The sequence below is a fragment of the Tyto alba genome, unplaced genomic scaffold, assembly GCF_018691265.1.
Source record: "Tyto alba isolate M040663 unplaced genomic scaffold, T.alba_DEE_v4.0 Super-Scaffold_29, whole genome shotgun sequence".
In the NCBI taxonomy this organism is placed as follows: Eukaryota; Metazoa; Chordata; class Aves; order Strigiformes; family Tytonidae; genus Tyto; species Tyto alba.
The window spans coordinates 7,185,990-7,213,642 of NW_024881303.1; the positions used below are offsets into that span (position 1 = coordinate 7,185,990).

Consider the following 27,653-nt stretch of genomic DNA (forward strand, 5'->3'; position numbering starts at 1 on the left):
TTTTGACAGTTTTGAACCCAACTTTGTTCTCATGTCACAGAAGTATAATGTTGAAACATGTTGAAACATTAGTTCTCCTAGTAAATTCTATAAACATAAATTCTCCAATACATATAGCAAAACAGTTTGCTAATACTGACCCTTCAAATATACCCTGCCCTAGAATTTAGAGGCTTAGTCATATTTCATGTCTAAAGCCAAATGAGCTCTACCACATGCATGTTGAACTCTCGATACTAATCCATTTCTTGTGATCAGGCAGGATTAAAATTTCAGAGTTCTACGAAATACCAATATGAAAAACAGATTGCAAGAAGAGAGCTAGTAGGTCTAATTTCAAACCAGCAAACTTTGAGAATAACCCTTTGAACATTATCTGTCACCTTGAAAGACTACCTAAAATTATAAAGTAATTAAGCAGTCACTTGGTGAGCAGCAGGACTGAAGGAAATTGGCTTGCCTTAAGAAGGAGCCTTGTCTTTGAGTTATCCAGTGCCTAATCAAGTGTGAGCTCTCATAGTTTCTCAGACCATTCAGAAGACATCTATCCTGGATCCTCTAGGGACTGGCATTGTGGCAGATCCTTTCCTTCACTGGGTTCATCAGTTTATAAGTCTAATTCAGCTGCTTGTTTACATGGAAGTTGGAGGAAGTCAAGTAGTGCTTGTCTGGCAGATAGGGCCGAAACTCATCAATAGGTTTAAAACTCAGTGGTAAGGTTAGCAGATGGATATAGAGATAGCACAATCACATTAGCCTTGTTTCCTTAGGAAACTGAGCTAACAAAAAGCCTCAAGAGTCAGTGGAGGAAGATCCAAGGTCACCCTAACCTGTTCTGGTCCGTCAGCTGAAATCATATTAATCTACCCAGTATGAAAGGTTAAAAGCTGATCTGTCAGTTCAATTTGTTATTAGAATGTAGAATAGCTAGAGGAAAAAGCACTTCTGCTGATAAGCATAGCATTTCATTCTGTGTGCATTAGGGAATTCATGTTTAGAAAAATTACCGGTAAAATTATGCTTTAGCATATGTCATATAAGTTTGGTGACATCAGAGAGAAGGGGTTCATAGAGGGTAAGAGAAATGCTTTGGAAAATAAAATGAAATATCCAGAAAGTATTCTTTAGTCATCACCAAAGCCAACCTAATAGCACAGAATATGTAAGTGACTGTTTGTCTTAAATACAATCTTGATACAACACTGGATATTTTGGGCCCCGGCAATACAATCTGAATTTTTTGACTGAGACTCTGTGATCTTTTATTTTCTCCATTGTGCAATGATGGGCTAACATACTATAGTATTATTGGAAAGGGGGAGTCATTGTCATACAAACAGGTTATAGATTGGATCACTGGCAGCCTTGTCTTTACAGGAACCTTGCTTCTGGCTGTCTAAAGTCAGATCCAGTGTAAGAAAATAATTTCACAACCTGGGCAGCAAAATGTATGTTTGGTATTGACATTTATTTGTTTCTGTTCAAGAAGATTTCAAACAAGAAAATTACTGAAATTTTAAATCTATGATAGAGAGAAAAGAGTACTTAGTTTGTATATAAAAATCACGAAGAACTATAAAGTTAGGATAAATTCTGCTTTGACTTTGCATTCAGTCTCTTCTAGGCTAAATATCTGGCCTTGGTGTTAGGCTGAAATCCTGTTTCCATTAAAGTCCTGTTGTAGAATGAGGATGTGTAAAGCAGACTAGCCAATAAAATAATCATGTATTACAGAGGATTTAAATTGAACAAAACTATCTAAGTTCTAATGCAGACAAGAAAAAAATATCTGTGTTCAGATAGTTTCAACTGCAATACAGTTGGGAGCTGGCATACTTACGTTGTAGAGTTCTTGTTTTTAGAGAAGCTGAAGTTTTTCAAAATATATTAAAGATGAGTGGCTCTGTTGTATAATGGAGAAATATCACACCCTGCATCCAAGAAGTTGCCATTGATATTAGTAGGAAATGTACACACAGAAACTGAGCACAGAATAAATAGGTGGAATTAATTTACAGATTCATCGACTAGTTGGATTCTTTCAATTCTAATACGAAGTTCTATTACAGGTCACTGTCTTAAATCTGGATGACCAACACTCTTCAGAATTTCCAACTGGGAAAAATTGGAGTATTTAAGATGGGCATCATTTAGCAACAACAATCTCACACAAATAGAAGGAATAGTCTTGTCTTAACCTGGAAGAACTCAACTTTAGATGAAAACTACATTTCAACACTAGATGGTACTATATTTACCATGGTAGTGATAATGCAGGCTGTTAAGCTGGGACACACTAGAAATGTTTCTTTATAGTGAAATATTATAGAGGGTGAGGTTTTACTCACTGCCAACAGAGTGAATTTTTAAAATATTAAAAAAAATTTGAGTGTATCTTTAGCAGAACTGAAGAAAGGGAGTGAGGCAGAAGTTATGTTCCAGCAAAATAAGTATTTCTTATTAAAATGTGCATATTCATCTATGTTTAATGATCTAATTGATCTAATGATCAATGATCTAGTTACAGTTGGATGCAGTAACACAAACTGTTGTCATTTGTAACTTGCTTTACCTTCTGTATCAGCCACCTTTTTCTATTGCAGCTCATTTTGTACTAAATGCATCTTGTTTTTTTCAAGGAATTTCAAAGCTGACTAAACTTCTAAGACATAGTGTAAATAATAACCATCTTATCAGTCTCAAAAGACATATATTTGAAAATCAGTCTTATCCTCATTACATTTCCATTGAGAACAACAGAATCATTTCTTTAGTTGGTTTAAAGAAAACTTATTCCCTATTATAGCTATACATAAGTAATAACTTTGTTAACACCAGGCAAGAGGTACATCATTTAATGGCAAATATTTACTATTTCAAAACTAATTTGTTTTTTATTACATGAGAAATACAGCGATTCCCCACTTGTTCAAGTATAAAGGAAGCTATACTTGAACATAATTGGAAGTTCTACCTGTGGGTGCTACATTCATCCATCTTTACAGTGGAACCTGAACTGATGAGAACCCCAGTCTGACATTTTTGGATTGATACTCACTCCTGAGAAGGAAGTACTGAACCCTTCAGGTAGACTGGTCTCAAAATGTACTGCAGAGAAAAACATCAGTTACGCTAGGTAGGCTAAATCAAGGTTTACAATCCATGGAATAATTCCACATCTCATTTCAAGTAACAAACAATTACACCTGCAGCAGTTCCAGTTCTTTTCAGCTTACCTAGAATGCTAATGTATGTATTATAAACTTTGTTGGCTGGATTCAGACACTAATAGGAGATTGAGGCCCTGATTCTTATTTATGTTCAAACTATAAAACTGTGTGAGCACAAAGGCTTGTAAGGCAATGTCAGGACAATTTTCATGCACTTTAAGGGCTTCTTTGTGGCTTGAGTGTTGAAAAGTGCTATTAATCTAAATGAAGATACCTGGATTTTATTCAGTGATTTCTCAGTTTCGAGTCATGCAGATGATGGCTGAAGGAGGAGCTGAAAACAAAGTAGTCTGAATGCACCTATATATAGATGATTTAAAGCTATATTAATAAATCCGTACTTTTTTCTATCTAGGGTCTAACTAATCTGATAATTTTGGACATGAGTAGAAATTGAATAGTCTGGAAAGAAGATCACTACCAACTGTTTGTATTATTCCATCTTCCCTCTCTCAAAGCTATAGTAAGTTATTCTGTATGTAGATTATTATTTTTTTTTTAAATAGTTCTTTAACAAATCAAGATCTAGCTGATCAGACTTGTTAATATGTGCGTAATCTTTTCATATACTCCATAATAGTTAATTGTCTGTATCTCATCAGTCATTTTGGGATAGAAATTGCCTTTTTTTGTAATAGTACCTAGCACAATAGTGTCCTGGCACATGCTAGGGTTCCCAAGGTTTTACCTATAATTTTGGAGCTTAATCATTTCTAACACCTATGAAATTAGTGTACATTACTTACAAATCTGTATTTTAAACTAACTGAGAGAACACAAACTATCTCCATTTATGTGTTTCATAAGAAAATGGTCATCCAGATCTGTTCATATAAAGGCAAAATACCACTTTTTTAAGTCACTTTGATTTTAAACATTTTTAATTCATTGAAATGTAAAATGTTTCTTGCCTATATTATTATGATAGTTCTAGATCTGGATTAATGTAGTGGACATAACTTCAAATGCATTTGACAGGAACCAACAGAAGGAGAAAGTGCAAAAGATTTGTTTAGAGGCAGATTCACCTCTGACATGATTGCAGATAGACTGAGATATTCAGACTTCAGAGAAATGCAAAAATTAAATTGGACAGCTTCTCATATCAGGTGTAGTGATTTTCAGAATTGCATTATGTGTTAAAAGTATCATCTAATACAGTGGATAGAATGTGAAAATCTAAAGCTGGAATCTGTATTTAGCAAATATGCCTGATAATTCCCTAGCATTTGTAGGCCAAATTCCCTTGACTGACCCATAAAATAAGTGTAATTTTTTATCACAAAGGGTTATTTTCTGGAGTTATGTTGAAGAAATGTTCTTTCTCTAGATGCTTCCATTTTTCATTTAGGGAGTGGTGCTGCCTGCACACAGTTTGACAGAAGAGGTCTAGGAGATATAGGATACTAGCTCCAACACAAGTATATCTAGAAGAGAGCTTTTATTTGATCAAAACCCCTCTGATCTAGTTCCTTTCAGAACATACTTGGCCAAATTGAGAACAGACAGGTATGTACGTGCAGTGCTGCTTCTGCAATCCACTGATTTCTGAAAAAGCTGCCTTGTCCACTGCAGATCTACTGGAATTTTGAGCAAGAATGACCTGTGATTGGTTGCATTAAATGCATCCTTAACTGAATACTAGTATGTGCACCCAGTGGGACAGTCACTGTTCTGCAACAAAAGTATTTTACACAGCACTAGTCTCACTTGTTTGCAGACATCATCCCTCTTCAGAAAGGCATTTCTATGGGTTGTATATATGTATTTGCCTTCTTAGAGACATACTTTTATTTTATATAATTTTTATTTTATATTTTGTTCTTTCACAGTATCTTGTCAGTGAAAGTCCCTACCTGATGTAATTTTCATGGCACAGTCCATGATCTTCATCTTTGCATCTTAAATGGCCTAGAAGTCCTTCAGCAACAGTATCACCATGCCAGGAATATCAGTGTCAATATTCTGGTGGAATTGAGTAGGTGTTGCTCATAAAGAAATTGTAACTCCTTTTAGGTTGACTTTTGGTTTCAAGAGACTGTTTTATTAAGATGTGAAAACAGATACAAGTATTTAAACATTCTTGTCAGGATTGTTTTCTGCAAGGGGTGGGTTGTTGTAAAAGGTTGTAGAGCAATACGATAACACTGACTATGTGCCCTTTAAGGTATTACAATTGCAAGCCTTTAATTTCTTGAAGTGATGTATCAAACAGCACAGTTATGAATTCCTAAAAATTACTTGGGGAATGCCTCTCTGACCAATAGAGTATCCTGCTTCTACCATTAAGTAGTAACAAGCACTTTGCAAGCAGGCTTCAACACAGCTGAGGTACACAGTTGCAATGTGTGGTGCTTTGGCAGGCGTCAGGGTAAGCGGAGAATGGAATACTCCATCTGAGCAATTGCAGCTCCAGTGCTACTGGAAAGCAATGAAAACAGCCCAAGAGGTATGGAGCTGGAATTTCCATAATGTGATATAGAAGCAAACAGAGCAGACTGCTGAAAGCCCTTGCCTTTGGTGTTAGAATCACATCAATTGTTTAATACTGGAAAAATAACTGTGAATTTGTTGTGATATTTTCATTAGGGCGCTTCTTTCATAGGAGCATGTTACATCTCTTACCCCAAAGCCAGCATGTTATGGATCTGCTCATGCTATATATCTAATTTCTATCTTATTTTTCTATGTTATCTGTATTCTAAATCCATATTTGTCTTTTTTTTTTTTTTTTTACTTAATTCAGACCTGTAGAGCTGGTGCTAGCAGACCAGTTTAGAAATGTCTGTCGTGTGAATTTACAGAAAAAGAATCTCATGTCTTTCAGTGATTTAATATTCCTTCCTAATGTCAAGGTAGGTTCATGACACAGTCATTTCTATTTTTCATAATAATATTAATGATAAACTAAACTATTTTCCTTTGATTGAAAATACAGCCTTTAATCTCCTTTAATAGCCTGTTGTTCATGGGTTTTTGTAACAACAGCAATCAATCAGCACAAAGCTGACTGCAACCACTGTTTCAGTTTTACAGTATTGTTGCAATAATCTGATCCAAAATCAATGAATTGCACCAGACTTTTTAAAGCACTTTAAACTGACCAGTCATCTTTCTAAAGATCAAATTGCTGAATCAGAAAAATGTAATTGGCAGTTCTGCTAATGTGTTAGCAAAGAAACATTTTTTTGATTAATTATGTTTCCTTTTTACAGGTGTTGTGTCTGAACTACAATCACACTGAATCAATTCTGCCTGGACAAAAGGTCCCAAATCAGGTAACAAATATGCAGCAGCTGTACTGAAAGGTGGGCTCTCATGGCTATGGACAGGAAGGACTTGCCAAAGAAAGCAGGTACCATCAGCTTTTAAAGTATATTTTTATCTCTCCTTTTTTTATCCTCCACTGAGGAGAAAAGAGGTGTCTTCAGAGTCAGTAGCTTTGGAGCTCCCTTTTTTTCCCCCTCCTAGCTTGAAGAAACCCAGTACATTTTTTTGTTTGCTGTTTTGCATACATATGGTATGTGTGGCATCATCTAGTTGGCTTTTCTTTCCTAAGTTCTTTGTGAACAATTTTTTAGGCCATTTCTTCATCAAATTAACTATACCAGGCTGCTATCATCTGTTCTTTGGATCCTATCACATAGGTGGTTAGGCATACATTGAAGTTTTTTCACCTTCCTCCAGAGGATTTCATTTTGAGTAAAGGAGCCACTTACCTCTCTCTGGCTGCTGATTTGATCTGTGAAAGCGTGGACATGTATCTCTGATCAGACTGGTCATGATATTCTGTTTTCATTCTTTGCTTAAATTTGTACAGCATTACGCTAAAAAAATTTTAGACATATATTCAGACAGTGGGGAATATACTGAGATAGTATTTCATTCCCTTGAGCCTGATCATGTGAGAATTCAGCTGCCTTACTCTGTATAGTATTCTGATGGCAGTCACAGCCCCTTGTTAGAATCAATGAGTTCAGCTAATTCAGACTGTAGTACTTTTTATGAGCATAAAGGAGGATTTTGTATATTCATCTAAAGTTTTCTGAAATGTTATGTGCAGTTTAATCAGCCATTCGTCCTGCTATCAAACCTCCTTTTCTTTACTCATTTCATAAGTGATATTCTTTTTGTCATCCTCTGAAGGAGATGGTTGTACTTCTTCCTTTTTCCATCAATGTTAGATCTGCCTGTGTTCTAAAGAGCATTTTCAAATTACCTTTCAGTTTGCATTTCTCATCTGTGCACTCTTTCAGGAGTGAAACTTTTGGAACCTGTCAGGATTCGTTTACTTCTTTCTGCATGGAGAAGGCAACATCCATAGTCAAATTCAGTTTTATCATATCAGACAAGTCTTGCAGAGTCACCATGCAGAGCTCCTGCCGCGATTGAGAGACGGAGACCCAGCTCGATGCAAGTCAGGATCCACTTTATTGAGCACAACAACCGATTTTATATTCCAAACAGACAAAGAGAGACATGTGTTTTAAGCTGATTGGCACAATGGTTAATCACCTAATACATATTACAAAAGTTGAGCTCATGATTGGCTAACGTCTAAGGTCAGCTTGACTTTTTCTGCAGTTAATTTTCTGCTAGCTCACAGCATTCTTCCTCTTTTTTAACTTCTACTCCTACATCCTGTTTCTATAGCACATGCTTATCTTTAGTTACGAAACCAGCCCTCCAGGAATAAATCGTCCTTGGCTCCAGGGTTGTGACAGTCTGTTTACAGATTGTGCAAGTTACGAGACGCTAAGTTGAGCACGTCCTTCCTAATCAGCTCTGTCTCGCTGCTAGAAGGAGAGACCAGGCTGCCCCCGACATCTCCCCCTTCTTGTTGCACAACAAGGATCCTTTTCACTGAGCTGGCTATCAGGTTCTGCACACACTGCAAAAAACAGGGTAAACAAAGTAACAAAAGAATGAAAACGACTAAAGCATACACAATCATTTTTACAAGGCTTCTCAACCATCCTGATAGGCCCCAGCCTCCAAACAGTTTATCCAGCCAATCCCAACTATCTTCTTGGTTAGCGTGAATTGACTCAGAATGATCTGAAAGATTCATACAACACATACCGTCAAAATCCTCACAACCATGACCTTGAGCTAAAAGTAAAAAATCTATAGCGGCCCTATTTTGTAATGTAGCATGGCGAACGCTATCCACATCTAATAAGAGACCAGACAGTGCCTGACTTGTAGCGTTAGTTTGTTTTGCAAGCCAGCAGCCTAGTTTGTCTAGAGTTGCTAAAGCTCTGCCAGCAGCAGCTCCGGGCAGGAACAACGAGGCTGCAAAACGCTGACTGAAAGACCAAAAATCCACTTTTTCGCACAAGTATAACATTCACACAAAACCCAAGGGTCACAGTTTTCACAGTTTTCACATGAACCACAGGTAATTTCTGCAATGGACAGTTCTCAATACTTATTCATGTAATTCCTTCTTCAGTTGTGATGTTTCCGGGCAGTTCTTCTGTCTGCTGTCCAAAATTCTGATTGGAGCACTCCGGTCCCTCTCCAGTTGGTTGTGGCAGGGGTTCACGAAAAGGTCGTACGCTCTTCGCGGGAATCCATCTAGGCCCCTTCTCTGTAGAAACACAAGCATAACCTCTACCCCATGTAATAAGGGGATAAGGTCCCATGACTGTACCTGTTTCTGGATCTCGGATCAGCACGGGCGGCTTGATTTGCAGTTCGAGCGAAGCATTCGTATTAAAATGACGGACTATGGGAGGATTACTGTCTATCAAAGAACAATTCAGAAAATTAAAAACATATAAAGCTTTCTGAAGACGTTCCTCGGGGGTAACGGTCCCTACTCCCCCTTTTTGTTGTTGCAATAAGCGTTTTAGAGACTGATGAGAGCGTTCAATTAAGGATTGGCCCGTGGGGGAATGAGGGATACCCGTAATGTGGTTGATCCCCCAAGAACTCAAAAACTTTTTAATTGCAGTTGAAATATATGCAGGGCCATTGTCAGTTTTAATTTGAGAAGGGTATGCCTAAAGTGGCAAAAGCACGCAGCAGATGTCGTTGAACATCGCGCGCCTTTTCGCCAGTATGACAAGAGGCAAATAATGCCCCAGAAAAGGTATCAATAGAGGAGTGAATATATTTTAAGTGACCAAACTCCGAAAAATGAGTGACAGTCGGTTTGCCAAAGTTGCAAACTTTGCAATCCTCTAGGATTAACTCCTCCTGCTATTGTAGGAAATGAGTGCCTTTGACAATCGGGACACACAGCAACTATACTGGTTGCCTGCTGAGTAGTAAGGCCAAATTGTCGCTTAAGCCCACCAGCATTTTGGTGAAAGAAAGCGTGGCTGAGTTTTGCTTGTGCTATGCGGTCTGGCAGTACCTGTACCGGTAATGTAAGCAGGTCAGCTTGTCGGTTCCCTTCCGCTATAAAGCCAGGTAAGGAAGTGTGAGATCTGACATGCATAATGAAATAGGAATGAATGCGAGAATCTAAAAGAAAAATAAGCTCCTGTAACAAAGCAAATAATGCAAAATGTGAGACATTTCGTAACACAGACGCCTCAGCTCGTTCAACAATCCCTGCAACATAAGCTGAATCAGTGATGATATTAAGCGGTGTAGACCATTTTCTAAAGGCTCGGACGACGGCAGTCAGTTCCACGATTTGGGGGGAACCCGGCACTGTCTTTATATCCGATTCCCATTGTTTGCGCTGGTCGTCCCACCAGAGGATAACAGATTTGTGGGACTTCCCAGATCCATCTGTAAAAACAGTAAGAGCTTGCAAAGGTTGGTCACTCCTCTTTGGTCTAGGTACAAGCTGGAAATTAGCATTAAACAATTTATGAGAAGGTGGGTGAGAAGTGAGTTGGCCTGTATAACCAGCTATCGCTATACTGAAGGCTTCCGATTGTTGGTGAAGCCACTGCAAATAATCACTGACCATAGGCAAATAAATACAAGTGAAGTCCATTCCAGACAACATTAACAAGCGCCGCCTGGCACGGACAATCAAGGATGCAAACATTTCATGCTGTGTTGAGATGGTTTTCGTGGGTTGATTCGGTAAAAATACCCATTCAATGATAAGCAACGGGTCAGACTCCTGCAAGTCCCATTGAAATATCAAGGCATGAGGCTGTCGAGCAGGATTCAAAATGATTAAAAGGAAAGGTAACTCAGGGGCATATCGATGTGCCTGTCTTAAGGTAATAGCTGTAGCAACTTTTTGTAAGGAATCAACAGCTGCAGGGTTGAGAGCAGCGAGGGGAACATAAGTCTGTGCTCCCCTTAAGCAGGTCGAATAAAGGACTTAAATCTGCATTGGAAATTCCTAGCAAAGGTCGGACCCAATTAATTGTTCCCAACAACTTCTGCACATCATGCAAAGTCCTCACATCTGCTTGAATTAGTAAAGGCTGTGGGACTATAGTTTGAGCCCGTATGCGCCAGCCTAGATATTTCCATGGTGGTATTTTCTGAACCTTTTCCGGCGCAACACAAAGACCTGCTGAATTAACAGCAGTTATGACAAGGGCTACAGCTTCCTCCATGACTTCGTGATGTTGTGCTGCCACTAGAATATCATCCATATAATGGTACAATAAAACGCAGGGCATCTTTGTTCTAACAGGGCTAAGGACCTTGGCTACATACCATTGGCATATTGTGGGACTGTTTTTCATTCCTTGTGGTAGCACAACCCACTGATATCTCTGCAATGGAGCTTGCATGTTGACGCTTGGAACTGAAAAAGCAAATTTAGGAGAATCTTCTGGATGCAAAGGGATATTAAAAAAGCAGTCCTTGAGGTCAATGACTGTCAGAGACCAGTCCCGGGGGATCATTGTGGGAGAAGGGAGCCCTGGTTGCAGGGCTCCCATGTCTTCCATAGCGTCATTAATTTTTCTGAGGTCATGGAGCAAGCGCCACTTGCCAGTTTGTTTTTTAATCACAAAAACAGGTGAATTCCAGGGGCTTACAGAGGGCACAACATGTCTTTTGGATAACTGTTCATCAACTAATTCTTCCAGGGCGCGAAGCTTTTCTAGCGGCAGGGGCCATTGATCCACCCAGACAGGGGTATTAGTTTTCCAGGTTAATTTCAGGGTGTCGCGCACCTCAATGGCCCCTCCTAAAAATGCGTTTGAATAGCCATTCCCCATTGTGACAGTACATCACGTCCCCATAAGATCATAGGCACAGGTAGCACAAAGGGCTTAACAGAGGCTACATGCCCCTCCGGGCCCAGTATCTGAATGAGCTCTAGGCTCTGGTGACTATTTCCAGCACCTCCAATCCCTGCTAAGGTCTGAGAAACATTGGCCAGAGGCCATTGTGGGGGCCATTTAGCCTGGGAGATCACCGTAACATCGGCCCCTGTGTCAATGATCCCATTCAATATCACCCGCTGTTCCCTGCGGATAAGAGTACATTGATATACGGGCCGTTTTTGTGAAATAGACTGTACCCACAAAATTTGCGGGTCACCAGTTGACCCAAAGCCCCCTTTCCTTTGTTGAGGTTGGGCAACAATGGGGGATTCCGTTCCTTTAGGTATTAAAATCAACTGCGCTATACGACTGCCCTTAGGTATAGTGCAGGGAGGGAACGGGGTCCATGCCATAATTTTAATTTCATTGGTACTATCAGAATCAATAACCCCTGGTAATACAAAGAGTCCCGACAGGGTCGTAGAAGACCTCCCCAGTAATAACGCTTGTGTATTTGGGGGCAGAGGCCCCGTAATGTTTGTTGACAATAAATGAACCGAGGAGTCAAGTACCGTTACTGTGTGGCTGGTTGCCAGGTCCAGGCCGGCGCTCCCGGCTGTGGCTGGGTGAAGGCTTGAGGCACTGTCGTATCCCTCTGCGGCAGCGGAGGGGTTAACTGCGGAACTTGTGTCTGCACGCGCCGCCGTCCCGCGCTCCGCGATCGGTTTCCCTGTATCGGTTGTCCCTGGGAGTCATACTTAGAGCGACATTGGTTAGCATAATGGCGCCCCTTCCTGCACCTAGGGCAAATCCCCGGTGCCTGGGGCTTGGCTCCAGATGTAGCAGCTATACAATTCTTTTTCAAATGGCCAGGTTTGCCACAGCCATAACAAACCCCGGGGCCAGCTGTGCCACGCATGGCAGCAAAAGCAGCGGCCATCGCTTCAAATTTATGATCTACGGTGCCAATTCTATTACAGGCTTCCACCATTTCCACGAGAGAGGGATTAGGGTTCGGAAGAGATTTCAATAACTTCTTACAATCTGCATTGGCATTTTCCACTGCTAACTTTAACAACAGAATTTCCCGCGCTTCCACATTATCTATCTGGCGCTCTAAGGCTTGTTTTAATCTGTCAATAAATTGCATATAAGGCTCCCGAGGTTCCTGAGTAATGGTAGTAAAAGCCTTTTGTGGCTTTTGAGAGTCAGGTATTTTAAGCAGAGCCTTCTTTGCTTCATTCCGCGTGGCTTCAAGCGCTTCCCGCGGAATATCCCTCGCCTGAGCCACCGGGTCCGTGTGCTGGCCAGTACCCGTAAGATGCTCAATAGTTAATGCAGCAAGAGCAGGATTATTATGGCCCACATAGGTTAGTAAAAGCGTTTGGAGTCCCCTCCCCCATTGCGACTCCCATAGCGAATACTGTGTAGGGGTTAACAGCAACTGTGCGAGAGATTTGAGATCATGCGGAGTCATGACATAAGAATCTAAGACAGAAGATAACAAACTCGCGAAATATGGGGAAGAGAGGCCATGCTCGGTAACAGTACGGCGCAACTCCTTCACCACAGGGAAGGATAATGCCTCCCATTGAGCCCCCCTCCCCTGATAGATAACAGGAGCGACTATTTTTTTCGCAAGTTGCAAATCCCCCTCTTTCAGAGCCTGTCGTTTAATATTCGCCCATACGTCCTGGGGATCGGGAGGGTAGAGATCTGGCTCCTCCTCTGGGTCCACTGGTCCTGGATCAAAAGGATCATCCTCTGAGGGGTACTCGGCGGCACCCACCTCAGGAGGCTCCGAGGTCTTCTTATCGACCGGGAGACCTTTCCTGTCTTTAGTGTCTTTATTCTTAACAGTCTCCTGAGCCTTCAGAGTTTCAAAGATAGTCCTCCACCACGGGAGCATGCGCTGTGCTTCAGCATTCCCTGTTGTAGCCGCGTCCCACAGCTTAACTCCCACATCATCCCAAAGCTCAGTCGTAAATATACTGCAAGCAGTTACAGTGGGGATTTTCACTTGTACCCACTTGAGCATAGCCTTAAGATCTTGCCCAGAGAGATTCTTTTCATGCTCTTTAAGAAGGGCTTTCATAAGTTCGTATACGTCCCTCTCTGGGGAAGAGACCTGACTTCCCATGTCTCCCACAGCTCACCTCACAACTCCGGAGGGATTCTTAATGCCGGCTCCTGCTTCCTTTCAGCAGCTCATTCAAAGTTCTGTGGGACTCGCAGCATGCCACGCAGATAGGTGGTTCTTAATCCCGAATCACGTCGGGGTCACCAATTTGCCGCGATTGAGAGACGGAGACCCAGCTCGATGCAAGGCAGGATCCACTTTATTGAACACAACAACCGCTTTTATATTCCAAACAGACAAAGAGAGACGTGTGTTTTAAGCTGATTGGCACAATGGTTAATCACCTAATACATATTGCAAAAATTGAGCTCATAATTGGCTAATGTCTAAGGTCAGCTTGACTTTTTCTGCAGTTAATTTTCTGCTAGCTCACAGCATTCTTCCTCTTGTTTAACTTCTACTCCTACATCTTGTTTCTATAGCACAAGCTTATCTTTAGTTACGAAACCAGCCCTCCAGGAATAAATCGTCCTTGGCTTCAGGGTTGTGACAGTCTGTTTACAGATTGTGCAAGTTACGAGACGCCAAGTTGAGCACGTCCTTCCTAATCAGCTCTGTCTCGCTGCTAGAAGGAGAGACCAGGCTGCCCCCGACAAGCTCCCTCTATACACTGGTCAAGTTTTATAAAAGTAACAGTGACAGTGCATCAGAGAATCCTGCAAAACCTAGTTGTGTGAATACTTCTCAAGGCTTCACCCAGCACTTCTTGTCTCCATTCTTTGCATATGCTCGGCATCTGGAGTGTGGGAAAAACATGAATTTGTTTTCTGATTTTTCTGGGGAAAAGGGATATTGGCCAAAGCACACATGGATATGGGATGTTTGGGGTTCCATCGTAGTGTGGCAAATTTCTGTGCTCATTTTGCTTATCTGCTTCTTCATGAGCAATTAACATTCTTATACAGACTAGGGGCTCAGAAAGGACTTGAAACAGTTGTTCAGTAACTGTAGGAATGCCCCTTTTGTTGGTGGGAGGGAATTTTTTAAACTAATGTCTTCTAGATTCTTCCCCTTTCCCTTTTTAAATATAGATAAGTTTTGGCTTTCTTGCAAGCCACTGAAACTTTGCTGATGTTCCCAAATGTAGTTCAAGTCAACATAAATATTCCATGATGTTTCTCAGCCAGCTTTTTCAAATGTGACTTACTCAGAGTCACTGATTTAAACATGTCAGATATTAGCTCAATAGCTTCTACTTAACCTTTACGTTAATACTGGAATGCAAATTATTTCATTATTACTGCGTGGTATGAATAACTTGCCCTTTTTTTTCCCCACAAATGCAGCACAAAAGTATCTAGTGAAAAACTATACTTCATCTCAGTTTTATTGATACTTCTACCAACTTCAGCTAGTAATGATCCAATACCAGGATTACTTTTGTTATTGATATACATTCAAAATCTTTCTTATTGTTCTTAATACTACAAGTCATTAATGTCCTCCTATGTGCATTTGCTTTTTCCATCATTTTTTTGCATGTTTTTACTTCTTCTTTACTACTGTCAATTTCTTTATTTTTTCCATTTATCACAGTTCCTTTTAGTTTCCCACTAAGTGAATACTGTCTTTTTAATGACTGATGCCTTCTTTCTCAATTGTGAGATATGTTAGGAACAAAAATGTTCTTAAACCCTCCCCAGATCCTCTTGACACTTTCTTTGGAAGTTGAATTAGCTTTAATTTTTGTAGCCTTGTGAGATAAACCTGTGTAAATAATAAAATATACATATTACATACTTACACATCTTAACACAAATTAATATTACATATTCACATATAGTTTGGATATTGTTTTGTTTGTGATGTGTGAATTTAATCAAATCACTGGCTGCTAAGCAACCACCAATATTTAGTGTTTTTATGGAAATTGAGGTTGCTAAGCACATTGTTTCATTAGCTGGGTCATAAGGAAGAAGCAAAGCTAAAATTAGAACCTTTTTTTCCGTCTCTTTCTTATGTTAGTTCATGCTATGTAATTACAGGTCTGACATAACAGAAATTAACCTTTTACAAACAAATTAGTAGAGCAGTTCATGTTATTTTATTTTGCCCTATTGTCCTGTTGTGAGAATACATGCAAAGGATGACATAAGTATTTTACTAAATTTAGCAGCGGTTTACAGCTGCTTTCTTTTCATGTTCTCAGACTTCTGTGAGCAGAGAGGGATTTTTTTATTATTTGATTTCCATGGTCTCGATCCAGAAAACTTGATCTAGCTTCCACCGAATAGAAGTTTATATATGGAGGATTTCTACCTCAAAATAGTGGATTTGTTTCATTTTTCATCATATTTTTTTAACATATACAGGTGTAATTCCTATGAAACCTTTTCCAGTGATTAATGAAATTGCAGTCTTCCATATATTCCCCTCATACATTTTTGGGGGGGGGGAGGCAGGAAATGCTGAAGTTCTTTTGCCCAAAGAAAATTGTGACATCATACTCTTGTTTGATTTATTCATTTAGAGATGCAGAATTTGGAGAAAACTTGCCACTCTTAATGCAGAATTGGAAGATTTTTATCTAGGATATAATGGAATAACTAACATGACCCAGCTACATCTTGGTAGGCTGAAAAACTTGAAACTTCTGTTTTTGCAGAGTAGGTGGTAGCAGCTTTTCTGTACATTCATTCAAGCATTTTACAGTACTTTCCTTATGTCCAATCTTTACGCTATGCCTTGAATTTATGAGGTACAGACTTCTCTGGTCTTGACCCCAATAAGAATGATATCCTAGCTTTAATTCTTGCCCTGGTGCCAAGATCCTTCAGATATTGAACACTGAAATTCTTCCATACAGCACTGCTGTGCCTCACTTGTCTTCTACAAGACAAGGGCAGAGCAAGGTAACCAGCATGTGGAAGATATATTTGTCAACTGATGGCCAGCAGCAGGTTCCACACTGAGGGAATTTCCTTCTCATTATAAGCAATACTGACAATAATAATTAACCTAAGTTTTGTTCCTCAAGATTCCCAGATTTTAATTAGGAAGATATTTTGGCTTAAGTAGAGATAGCAGATAGATGAAATCAAACACACTGTTGTCCAGTGTCACTGAAGTGGTCCAAAACAACATACAAGTAATTCAGAAAGTTCATGAGCTGCTTTTGCTTAAGATAAATTTTTGCTGGAAAGGAATCCCAATCCATTAAAGATGATCCCATGCATTTACTCTTGCTATCTTAGGAAACTACATCAGCCAGACTGAAGCACTTGAATGTCTCCAATATCTACAAGAGTTGGTATTGGACCATAACTGCTTTAAAATGATTTCACAAGATTTCCTTGCTAGGCTTCTGACTCTTCATCTGGAGTAAAACCAAGTACAAGAACCTAACAGTTTACAATCTTTGGTAGAATTACAGAAATTCTTTCTGGACTTCAAGAGAATTCAAGTACAGTAGGTTTTTGTTAATGCTGTAGATTCAGTGAGCTAAATATGGTGGACTGTTTTCAGACAAAATTCCCATTGTCTTCTGTGGAGTAAAATTACCAGTGTTTTCCCACAAACATATATACCAGTTGAAAGACTTTTGAGAACTCCTGACATATGGTATATTTTTTAACTTTTGGACAGAAATCATCTGAGCTAGAAAAACTTCAAGTTATTCCTAGTCTTAAGGTGCTCTTAAAACATGGAAATCCAGTGAGTATATTTTTTTGCATTGTTAAATAAACCAGATGTATATTTCACTTTGTACACTGAATACTAATCTTTGTAATAATTAAAACTTTTAAGAATTTCTCCAGAACCAGGTCACTCCTAGAGTATCTGCTATTATTGTTTTAAGGTTGAAAGCTTCACAGTATGCATAATGATCACGTTGCCTCACCGTGCCTGCCTCAGTGCCATACTGTGATCAGAAGGCACTCATTCTTCAGTATACTGTGGTATAGTGCTGCAAGATAAATTTAAAATGTATGTGTGTTGCATGAGTATGTTGCAGTGAGGGACTGTTCTTTCAGTAGTCCAAAGCAGGTCAGATCTGTGAATAAAGGTCAAAGAATGTTCAAAGATTTTTGAAATACTTGGTTTTATTTTTAAAATGGCTTAATAGCAATCTTTTTTGTTGTTTTGCACATCACTCTTGAAAGAGTCCCGATGAGAAATTTCAAGTTTCTTTTTTTCCAGACATGCTTCTGTTTTTCAGTGTAGTACTGCTGGTTTGCCTTTTTTATCCTTGGGAACAAACTATAAGATCACAGTAAAAAAGACTCTTGCCTTTCTGATTTTATGAATACCAAGCTATGGGACAAAAAGAAGCTAACACTTTCACAGAGTAGAAGAGGCTTTCCTGGTAACCATAAAAGGACAAGTGGAACTCAGTGAGGCCAAGTGGTTGAATAAAGTCTGTAGGATCTGAGCTTCATGTATTTAAGCATCTTAGCACTGCTGAGCTTTAAAGTAGCATCAAACATAAATGGAAACAAAAATACATTTTTCATTGTTAGTTTTGAGAAAAAATGTGGCTTTCTAAATTTCAGTTGAAAATATAGTTCATATGGCATGTTTTTAGAAATGGACCCTTGAAGATTAAGTGGAAAGCCCAAGATCTAAATGTCCCTTAACTTCCTTTTACCATAAACCTGCAGTGTCTGGTCTAAAGCAACATCTAGAAACACAGGGGAGAGGGAAGGCAGCGGTAGATTGGAGCAGTAATGCATACAGTAGTCATGCATTCTGTTTTCAGTGGTTGACTCAAAATAATATTTTTGCTCTTATGACATTTTTTAAACCAACATGCAAACGGTTATATGGATTCAGAAATGAACTTCTGAGATGGATGACGAAATGGCAGGGGAATGTCAAGCAAATTGAATGTTAGTAATGGCAAGAACAGGCATGTGCTTCACAAGGAAAAAAGCCAAACAGATTCCTCTTGGGAAATTGCTATTCCAGGGTTTCCTTCTTTAGAATTGTAGTCCTAGACTTTCTCCTGAAGGGCATCAAGACAGTAGGCCCAGCTGTCTTGTATGCAGTGTGGCATTAAGAAGTATATCTCTCCATGTATTAGCAAGCATCAGTTAGTACCCCCCACTATGGTCCACACTTCAGAGAACTTATCACCTGTCATTTTCAATAACGCTGTATATTAAAAGAGAAAAATATTGCTAGCCTTTCCTGTCTGCAGCACAGCCTGCATCTCAACACTTGGCCTTCTGTAAGGCTGGTTCCTAGTCACGTCCCTGCGGAGCGCACAGTACAAAGTGACAGTTATTCATGGGCACTTGAAAAACGTTGCTCAAAGGTATATAGTCATTTATGCACAGTTTGGATTCTGAACAGAAGTACCCATACTTTCACAGGATATCTGTGTCTGATAAGTTTTTATAAAAGTTTCAGAGGAACCTGATTCTCTTACTTTATAATGTTACTGCATAATACAGTATCACAGCAGTGGTGTATCAATGTTCTAAACTAATTTCAAGTGCAATATTCACTGCTATAACTTCTCTGTTCATCTCTTCTTGGTAGATGGGATTCTTGACACACCTAATTCCAATTTTTCTTCTTGCTGATCGTTACCTTCATAATTATTTTCAACTATGATTTGATAATGCAATATCACATTGTCTTGTCTTGAAAGATACTCTCTTGTACCATCTGTATCCACTGGAAGTACTTTAACACAGATAATATTCTTTATTTGTTGCTCTGCCCATAAGTTTCATGCTTTATGTTAGCTCTCACTGTCCCTCCTCACCAAAGTAACTTGCCTCTGTCACTGTGGTTCAGCCCTGTCTACCCTCATGCTTCTTGTTGAGAGTGGGGTCATGTCCTTGTGCTTTGAGATGCAGTTGCATACCACGAGCTGACCACTGTCACTGGTCATCAACACCCCTTTTTCACTGCTATATTTCTACCTTTGCTACTCCTTTTGTTGAGAAGGGGCTCCCTGGACAAGCTACCTTGTTTTCCTCTAGATCTTGCCCTGAAATTCTCACTGACTATGAAATCAAAAGAAAGCTTCACAGCAGTTTGGCATCTGCTGTGACCATTGTCTCTCACACTGACCAGTTTTATTGCTCATTATTTTCTTGTGCTCACCCATCTGTCAGTCTGTCTGCATTCATTGGGTGTGCCTCATCTCATTTTACAGTATAAATTCACTGGAACAGAGATTTTTAGTAGGATTCACTGTTAGGTTTCCTAAATACAAGAATAACAATAACAGCAGCAAAGAATCAGAGAGGAGGCTGGCCCAGCACGTGTCTCCTGCGAACAGAAGGTTCATTGTCTCTGTGGTTCTATTTATCACTAAGACCCCACTCACTGAAAGAGTTTGTTGTCTCACAGCAGACCTGTATTTTCTGTATCACAGCATGAAACTTCTCTGGAGATTTGTTTGATGAACAGAATTCTTTCCTTCCAGCTCAGAAGACTGCAGTAGGCATTTTAGCCATCGGTTTCCCAAGAAGGACCAATAGAGTAATGAGGAGATCTAGAGTCTGTTCCCACTCTGGCATGTGCAAGCCAGTTCTCTCTTCATGTCTCAGTTTCATATTTATGGAGCACAGAAACAGGTATTTTACTTACATATCTGAAACATAAGTACAGAGGATGATGAGAAGCATCCATACGTGATCAGGTTTATTCTCCTGTCCTCATCAACCTGTCCAGCTTTTCCTCAAACCTCTTTGTTTTATAGATAAGAAGCTCTACCAGTAGACACCTACACCACAAGCTTATTCTACTCCAATTGTCTCATTAAATTCTTTACTGCCATGATGCTGTCACAATGCCCAACCACATCTAAACTGTTGTTGAACTGCAAATACTACTTGATGCCCAGAATCTAACCCCTCTGCTGTTACCTTATGCTTCCCACACCTATGGGTTATGTCCTTACTGTGTCTTTGTATAAATTTCTTGTCATAAATATTTTATTGTATTGAGAAAGCCCTTTAGCAGGATAGTGGCTTCTAGGTATAACCAGAATAAATGCTATTATTTGATACTGATATTAGTGGTATCTTCACTGTTTTGCCAAATCTCAGTCTTCACATTGATAGTAGGTCACTGCTGAAACCAGATGGGTTAAAATCCATGTACACTTGGGTTCTGTCTCGGAACTTCATCTGTCAAAAATGTGTTATCGCAGATCTCTGTCGGGCTACAATAATATCTCTGTTTGCAGACTTGGAGCCTTAGTACGTTAGTGAAACACATTTTCCCACTTGAAGCCACGATGTATGTATACAGAGTTCAAAGCACTTTTGGACTGAGTAATTTCACGTGTAAATGTTTTATTTCAAAACTGACCTGTGCTTTTATTCATTGGACATCACTTAAATAAAAACATGGAAGAATGAGTAAAGCAATAGAAGCATATTAAGACTATATCTTTAGAGAAATCTCTGTTTTATATTCAGGTTCAGTGAAGATGTTATACCTCATTAGCTACAACAGAACTGAGCCATTTTCTCATTAGATCATTCAAGTGGAACAACACAAAAGATTTTTCAAGTTTGTCAGTTGCATTTTAGTTGTGCTTTTTAAAGTGCTTGTTAGAAAGCAAGAATTGAAACCGTATGGTGTTGTTTAAGCTTGAAAAGTGCTTTTGATCTTCAGCTTCAAAAGAGATTTTCCCAGCAGAAAGTAGGCTAGCCCTTTATTTAGTACTGGTTTAGGTAGACACCAGAACACACTGTACGTAATAGTATTTTATTTTTTCATGCTGTTGATTAAATCTCTTTTAACATTGTCACTGCTGAATTAGAGATGATTTACAGGAGGCAGTCAATCACCGTTGTCATTGTACTGTACGCAGTTTAACAAAATTAACCAATCAGCACAGACTGGCACATGGCCTTAAATCAGTTGCTACAAGACGTGGTGGTCCCAGACTGAGACTTATGAACTGCTGAGTATTTTAAAATATTATAAAGATCCTTCCAAAGCTGAATTTTTATCAGCCTTCTGCCAGCCGTGCCCTGTAATGGCTTTACATTTGAAAATGTATTGTTTTCCATCTTTCTTGGTAAAAACAGCTTCGGTGCATTACAATAGCTTTTTTCTTGAAGTGGTCACAATTTTGTTTCAAGCATTTGAGTTTCGTAGCTACTGGTGCTTTTTAATGTACACAACTTGCATAGCTTCTGCGCTTGACAGGTTATCTAGAAAGTGCAATAATCAAATCTCAAGCTCATAACAGTAGTTTGAAGAACTGATCCTACAGTTCTTAACTCACAAAAAGTTGATCGTTACTGTTTATATTGCTGCAAAAAGACATTTCTATAATAAAGACCAAGATATGTAATCTTTATTTTTGTTTTTCTTATGAAGAGTTCTTCAGTTGCAGACTCTCCAGATGACTCTGGACTTCCTGCACTGCCAGCAAACTTTACAAGACATAATCCTCTCAGAATAACAAATTGAAATCTGAATGAAAACCTTAACCATTTATTTGGCTCTGATCTTATATTTGATCATGAGCTTGAAGAGCCTCTACTGAATAAGTCAAATGAGAGTAAGCATAAACAAACAGGATTGCGTATTCCTGAATACTGAACATAGATATATTCCCTCATGCTACATATTATATGGCCATATAAACATTTTTAACAAGGACATTTCTATCTTTCTTGGGTATCTTGCAAGTCTGTAAATTTCTCACAACCTTCCCAGATCTAGTAAATGTGTTTTCTGGAGGAATACATATCTTTGTCAGTTCTTCACCCTAGGATGGATCTTCAGATTTAGTCTGAATCATTGATAGGAGAATTAGTCTTTCAGCACTTTCAAAAGCTTTGGGTTTGATTGGTTGTTTTTTGGTTTGGTTTTGTTTTGTTTTTAATTTATTAACCAACTTCAGACTGTAAATTAAAGCTTTAACTATGCTAGGAACTGAAAGGAAGTGATGTAGCATTGTTCTGATGAGAAAAATTACAAAGAAGAAAAGAAGAATGAGTGCTGTATTTGATTGGCAGCTGGGGTGAGACTCTATAGGGAGAATATCCATGTTCTTTTTGTGTTACAGATAAGTCTAAGAACCCAGGAATTACAACAAATAATCTTTGAAGCATCCATGCAGAAAGAACTCTTAGGCAAGCCAAAGGAGCAGCAACTAATCTTCTAAACCATTTGGTGCATTAGAGCGCTACTTCTTGAATCAGGCAACTGCAGCAGGACAGCACAGAAAATATGGGCAGGTGAGGCTCTAACCAGCCCTAAACACTGCTGCTGCTTCTTTCCTTTTTTGGGGGAGTGCAACCAAAGCACTTCTCTTCAAACGTTACTTTTCTTTCTCTATATGCTGCCATATTTTCTTTACCTCAGTTTCAAGATCCACCAAAAATGTGTTTATTCTCTTCTGATAAAACTTGCAATGCACCTAAGAAAACATCTAGACAAAACTTAAAATTTTGCAACTAGAACAATGACTATACAGTAAAATGAAGCCAGCTGTTTAACAGAAATAAGCTGGTATCTCCCAACTCCTGGCTTAATCTTGTTCTATCACTAACTCAAGCCTTTCTGCTTAGTTTGTTTTTTTTTTGTTGTTGTTGTTTGTTTTCTGTTGCTTGAAGTCTAGTCTTGTTTACTAATTAAAATATTAAATATAGAAGCAGAAATGTAAGGGTAAAGCTGTTAGTGTGGCTAAACAGATCTAATAATTGTGACACAAACAGCAGTATCTTGCTATTGCTCACTGCCAGCAGCTGGAATGAGCCAGTGTGTGATTGAATGTTACACCAACATTTCTTACTGTATCAAACATTTTTCCACAACAGGGAAGTGAACAAATGGGTCCGGCACTACTAGTATTTACCTAAAGAGATTCCCTGATATCAGTTGTGTAAGTCAGTGAGGTGATTCTTTCTGGAATCAGTGTGCATAGTTGCTTTTTGTGTAAGATTAGTTCCAAACATTTTTCTTAGGCAAAGTTCATACAGTGTTATACCTATACAGCATGATATAAGGTATGATTTTTCTTTACTAGAAAAATGTGTTTACATCTGTAGGCCATATTTGCCATTGGAAAAGAGAGAGCTAATTAAAGGCTTGTGCTGTCAGAGGTTTCTCCACAATCATCTTCAACTGGTCTTTACACATGCACAGATGTGATAAGAGTAGTTTCCAAAGGAACATAAGTATTTGGTGACTGATACCTCCAAACCTCTAGAGGGGAAATGCTTTAAATAAACCTTATTTAAACCAAGTAGTGCCATGCTGACTTAGATGTTGCAGATGAGAAAGCAGTGATCAGAGGAAGTGATACTACTCAGCATGACTGATTTATACAGAACTAACTTCCCCTAGCCTTGATCTAAGCGGGCCTCTCACAGAACTGGATTCTACTTTAACTGCATACTGTCCAGGATCCTTTCACAGGCAGTTCTCTTTTACTTAAAAAGTGGGCTTTTCTGGCTTAAAGCAGCATGTATGACTTTTCCCCCCTGTTATAGATTGATCCTCACACAATAAAAAAAAACAACACATGGAGACCATATATTTTTAAATAATGTAGATGAGATGCTGTAGCAAGCACCCTCTATCAATAGCTATCCTCACATTTCCTCACCTGTCATATGTGTTCTTTGATCTTTTCCCATTTCTCTCAGCCTGTTGTAACATTACAAAACTATGCATAGTGTCTGGATGTTTCCAATTTAATCTTACCTTTTATTAAATTCAACATGCTAAAATTAGAAGAACATTGCAAAGGCACCCAGATAGTAAAAATAAATAAATAAATAAATAAATAAATAATTCGTATCTGATTAAGCAACACTAGTCATGTCATCCCAGATTAGATGAAGTGATGCTTTAGGACAAATCAGGCCTTTTTTTAACCTTTCCCATCATGGCATCTCTTCAGGCAGAGTTAAACCTATTCAGGTGTCTTAACAGCCTAATTCTTACCTTACTGTGGTTAGATTTCTCTGAAGTTTTATCTTCACTAAACTTCTTAACTTAGATGATATTTGTAGCATCTCAGCATTTTACAGTTGTTACTGATATTCACTTACTAATTTCTACTTTTATTTTATTAATAATGAGAAATTCTGCGCACAACCCTAAAGGAAAAATGAAACAAGAATGCTGTTATGTGATACTTTTCATTATTTCTGTTTACAGGATCTGTGTTTAATCAGTACTTGTTTTTTGAACTTCAGGGAAGATTCACTGATACATCAAAGCAGGAAGAGTACAGTAAGCATTTAAGCTAAATTTATAGTTGCATTCCATCACCAGAAAACATATGAATGCACACATTTCTTCCTTAATCTTTGGAAGTCAAAGAGTTTGTAAGTTCAACTTTGACTCCATATCCATGTAGGAAGGAAGATCTTAGTTTCCTGAGTCCAAAAAGTTTTAACGTTGCTTCAGGTCTTTTGACAATGTTCTTACAATGCCCAAAGTCAGGCCAATGTCCTTTGTGCCATTGATACTCAAGGTAGCAAGCAGCCGTGACATTTCTTAGGACACCTAACATTCAATTAACAATTTTATGCTAGTGAGCCACTACAGTATGTGGAAATGTTGTATGAAAGTTGTCAGTGGAGACCAGGGTGAGTGGTTGGTGGATGCATATAAAGACTGTTACTCTTTGGAGTTAACTGAATTTTTGTCCTAGGTTTGGGTGTGACCTAGTTAATCATACCACTTGGTATGATTTTTATTACTAGGTTAAATTTACTGCCAACTAATTTATTCAAGTGCCGTCCATGTATTATATATATATATTTCCCCTGAAAGTTTAAAGCACGTGTATTTTTCCTTTGTTATGATCAGGAGGAGAAACAACCCACCCAGGAAGGCAAAGCTCTTAAAAGATGGAGTTTCACCTCATTTTATTTCAAAAAGTAACAGATGGATTTCCTTGAACTTTCCCTTTCTATTAGAGCTGGTAATGTGCTGTTTAATGTACGAAAGAAGGAGTCTGAATCCTTGCTTAATGAGCAAAACAACTTTGCTTTACCACTGGCGTCTCCACTATAGTCCCCTGCTTAAAACAGAACATTGCATTTGTTTGCCTTTCTGAATATTAAGATCTTCCAGGCTTCGTTTGGTTCAGTTTTAAATACTATAGTTATATTTCAACAGAAGGCAAATTCTACCAAAAATAAATTATTAAAAAAAGATAATTTGGACTCGAATGGAAACAACAGTGTTTTAACAGTGTTGGCTTTTTATCCTTTGATGGCACAAAGCAGTAGGCAGTCACTCCATCCATCAGCTGCTTGTAGATGAGAGTAATAATAAGATAATACGTTATTATCTTGCGGGTTCTTTCAGGTCACATTCTGGGACACATGCTCCCCAGTATTAGGTCAGTACTGTTTTCTTGTTACCACAATTGGAAGAGAGTTAAAAACTTCCTCTTTACACAGAGAAATCAACAAGTTAGAGTGGAGTTAAATATGCAACAGGATATTTATATTTCTCTGCTTGTCCTTTGTGATTCACCTGTTAGTATGGGCTATATGATAGTTAATTTCCGGTAGATTAAAACTAGTAATCTATTTAGGCCTCGCAGGGCTAACAGAGCAACACCTAGGTATGCTTTCAAATCTGATCCTAAGGGAATTCAGTTTTTCATCTTCCTTGTAAATAATCTCCTCTTCATAAAACAAACAAACAAAAAAAGATGTAAAAATGCTTGTAGAGGGATGTACTGAAGTACATGGTGAAATCTTGGCTTGTCTATATTAGCAGTTGATCTCCCAGTTAGTTAAGCAAAGTCCTGATTTCATCCATGAAGGGTACATAATAAAGTTATTGTCATGGGAATGCATGATAGGATTGAATATCATGTTACTAATGTATTAAATATGTATTATTATGATTATTACTTCTCTAAATGAATAGATATTTTTTAAAACAAAGTCTCTGTGGTTTGACTTGGAATTGTTTATAGCCTCTCCATACTAAATCGACCATAAGAGTCAAACAAACTGTGAAAATCAGAGAAATTCTGGGAAAAAAAATCTTCCTGAGGTCTTCTCCACAGACTTAAGTGGTGTTATTGAAGGGAGAATTTGGCCGTTTATATTTTTATTTTAATACAGTGGTTGTGAATGTATAATGAATATGAAATATCAGTTATGTAATGAAATTAGTTAACTCAGTGAAGCAACCATTTACACACATGCAGAATATCTGGATCCCGTGGGACTCAGAGATCCCTTTGGCTTGTTCTGTTTTCACTCACCCTGGTATAAATCAGGAATAAAATCTCAGAATTTAGTTGTCAAAAAGTCTGAATTCAGTATGATTTCTTCAGATTTGCACTGAAAAAAAAAGGGCAGAGACTGATCTCTCCACCTTTACTACACAGTGGTATAAAAGTTGGTCTTTTATCAGAGAGCTTTATGATCGGAATTAATTATTCTTCCTTTTCACTAAACTAGGAAAATATCATGGATTATATTATAATGAATTTTAATGTAAAGGTGAGGAAGAAAAAGTGTAAGTATGTCTCTGATCAAGGTTTTATGGTGGTAAATTTACTGTGCAAGATTTTGTTTTGCTGTTCAGAAATACAGCTTTATATAATCACAAAAATTGCCACTTCGCTATAAGAAACGCGCTTACTGTATCTATAGACCCTTTCTCATATATGTATATATACGTGTGTGTGTGTGTGTGTGAACTGATGCAGGGAATAGCAATGAAACTACATCTGAATGTAATTATGGACTTTATTATTCCATCTATTTTTTAAAAAATGCATTTCACTTCATATTGTATTTTTAGAAATAGAGTTTGGGGTATAGTGTGTAGGATTATATAAGGTTTTAAAAAATACACTGGTATATAAAATGATAAACATGTTACATACCTGCTGGTTTCTAATAAAATTATAAGTATCTAAAAAGTAAATGTTGATAACTTGCCATGTTACTAGGAAATTAAGTTCGTAGAAGACTTTAGAGTACTATCTCTAATATAAGAGCTTACTTCCAGACTTGATAAATTTTTCATAGCATTCGCTTCACATGTCAAGTCAAATTAAATTACTACACGAGTTACTGAGGGGTTTTAATTTAATAATTTGTGTTTCTATGATTAATTTGGAAGCTGTCACCAAATTTCTATGAATGACATCATTTTTACAATTAAGATATC

General features: G+C 38.4%; 1 protein-coding gene across 1 annotated transcript in view; it reads left to right on the top strand.

Annotated features, from left to right (window-relative positions):
• The window catches only part of LRRC9 (leucine rich repeat containing 9), a 40,814-nt gene extending 18,141 nt beyond the window's left edge, over window positions 1-22,673 (top strand). The window contains 15 exon segments of the mRNA XM_042799005.1: window positions 2,070-2,097; window positions 2,100-2,184; window positions 2,186-2,210; window positions 2,212-2,245; window positions 2,640-2,860; window positions 3,586-3,705; window positions 4,209-4,339; window positions 5,977-6,085; window positions 6,446-6,585; window positions 16,039-16,076; window positions 16,079-16,174; window positions 16,763-16,971; window positions 17,154-17,222; window positions 21,864-22,047; window positions 22,558-22,673. Coding sequence (XP_042654939.1) covers window positions 2,070-2,097; window positions 2,100-2,184; window positions 2,186-2,210; window positions 2,212-2,245; window positions 2,640-2,860; window positions 3,586-3,705; window positions 4,209-4,339; window positions 5,977-6,085; window positions 6,446-6,585; window positions 16,039-16,076; window positions 16,079-16,174; window positions 16,763-16,971; window positions 17,154-17,222; window positions 21,864-22,047; window positions 22,558-22,673 — 1,605 coding nt within the window.
• Window positions 22,674-27,653: the final 4,980 nt, after the last annotated feature.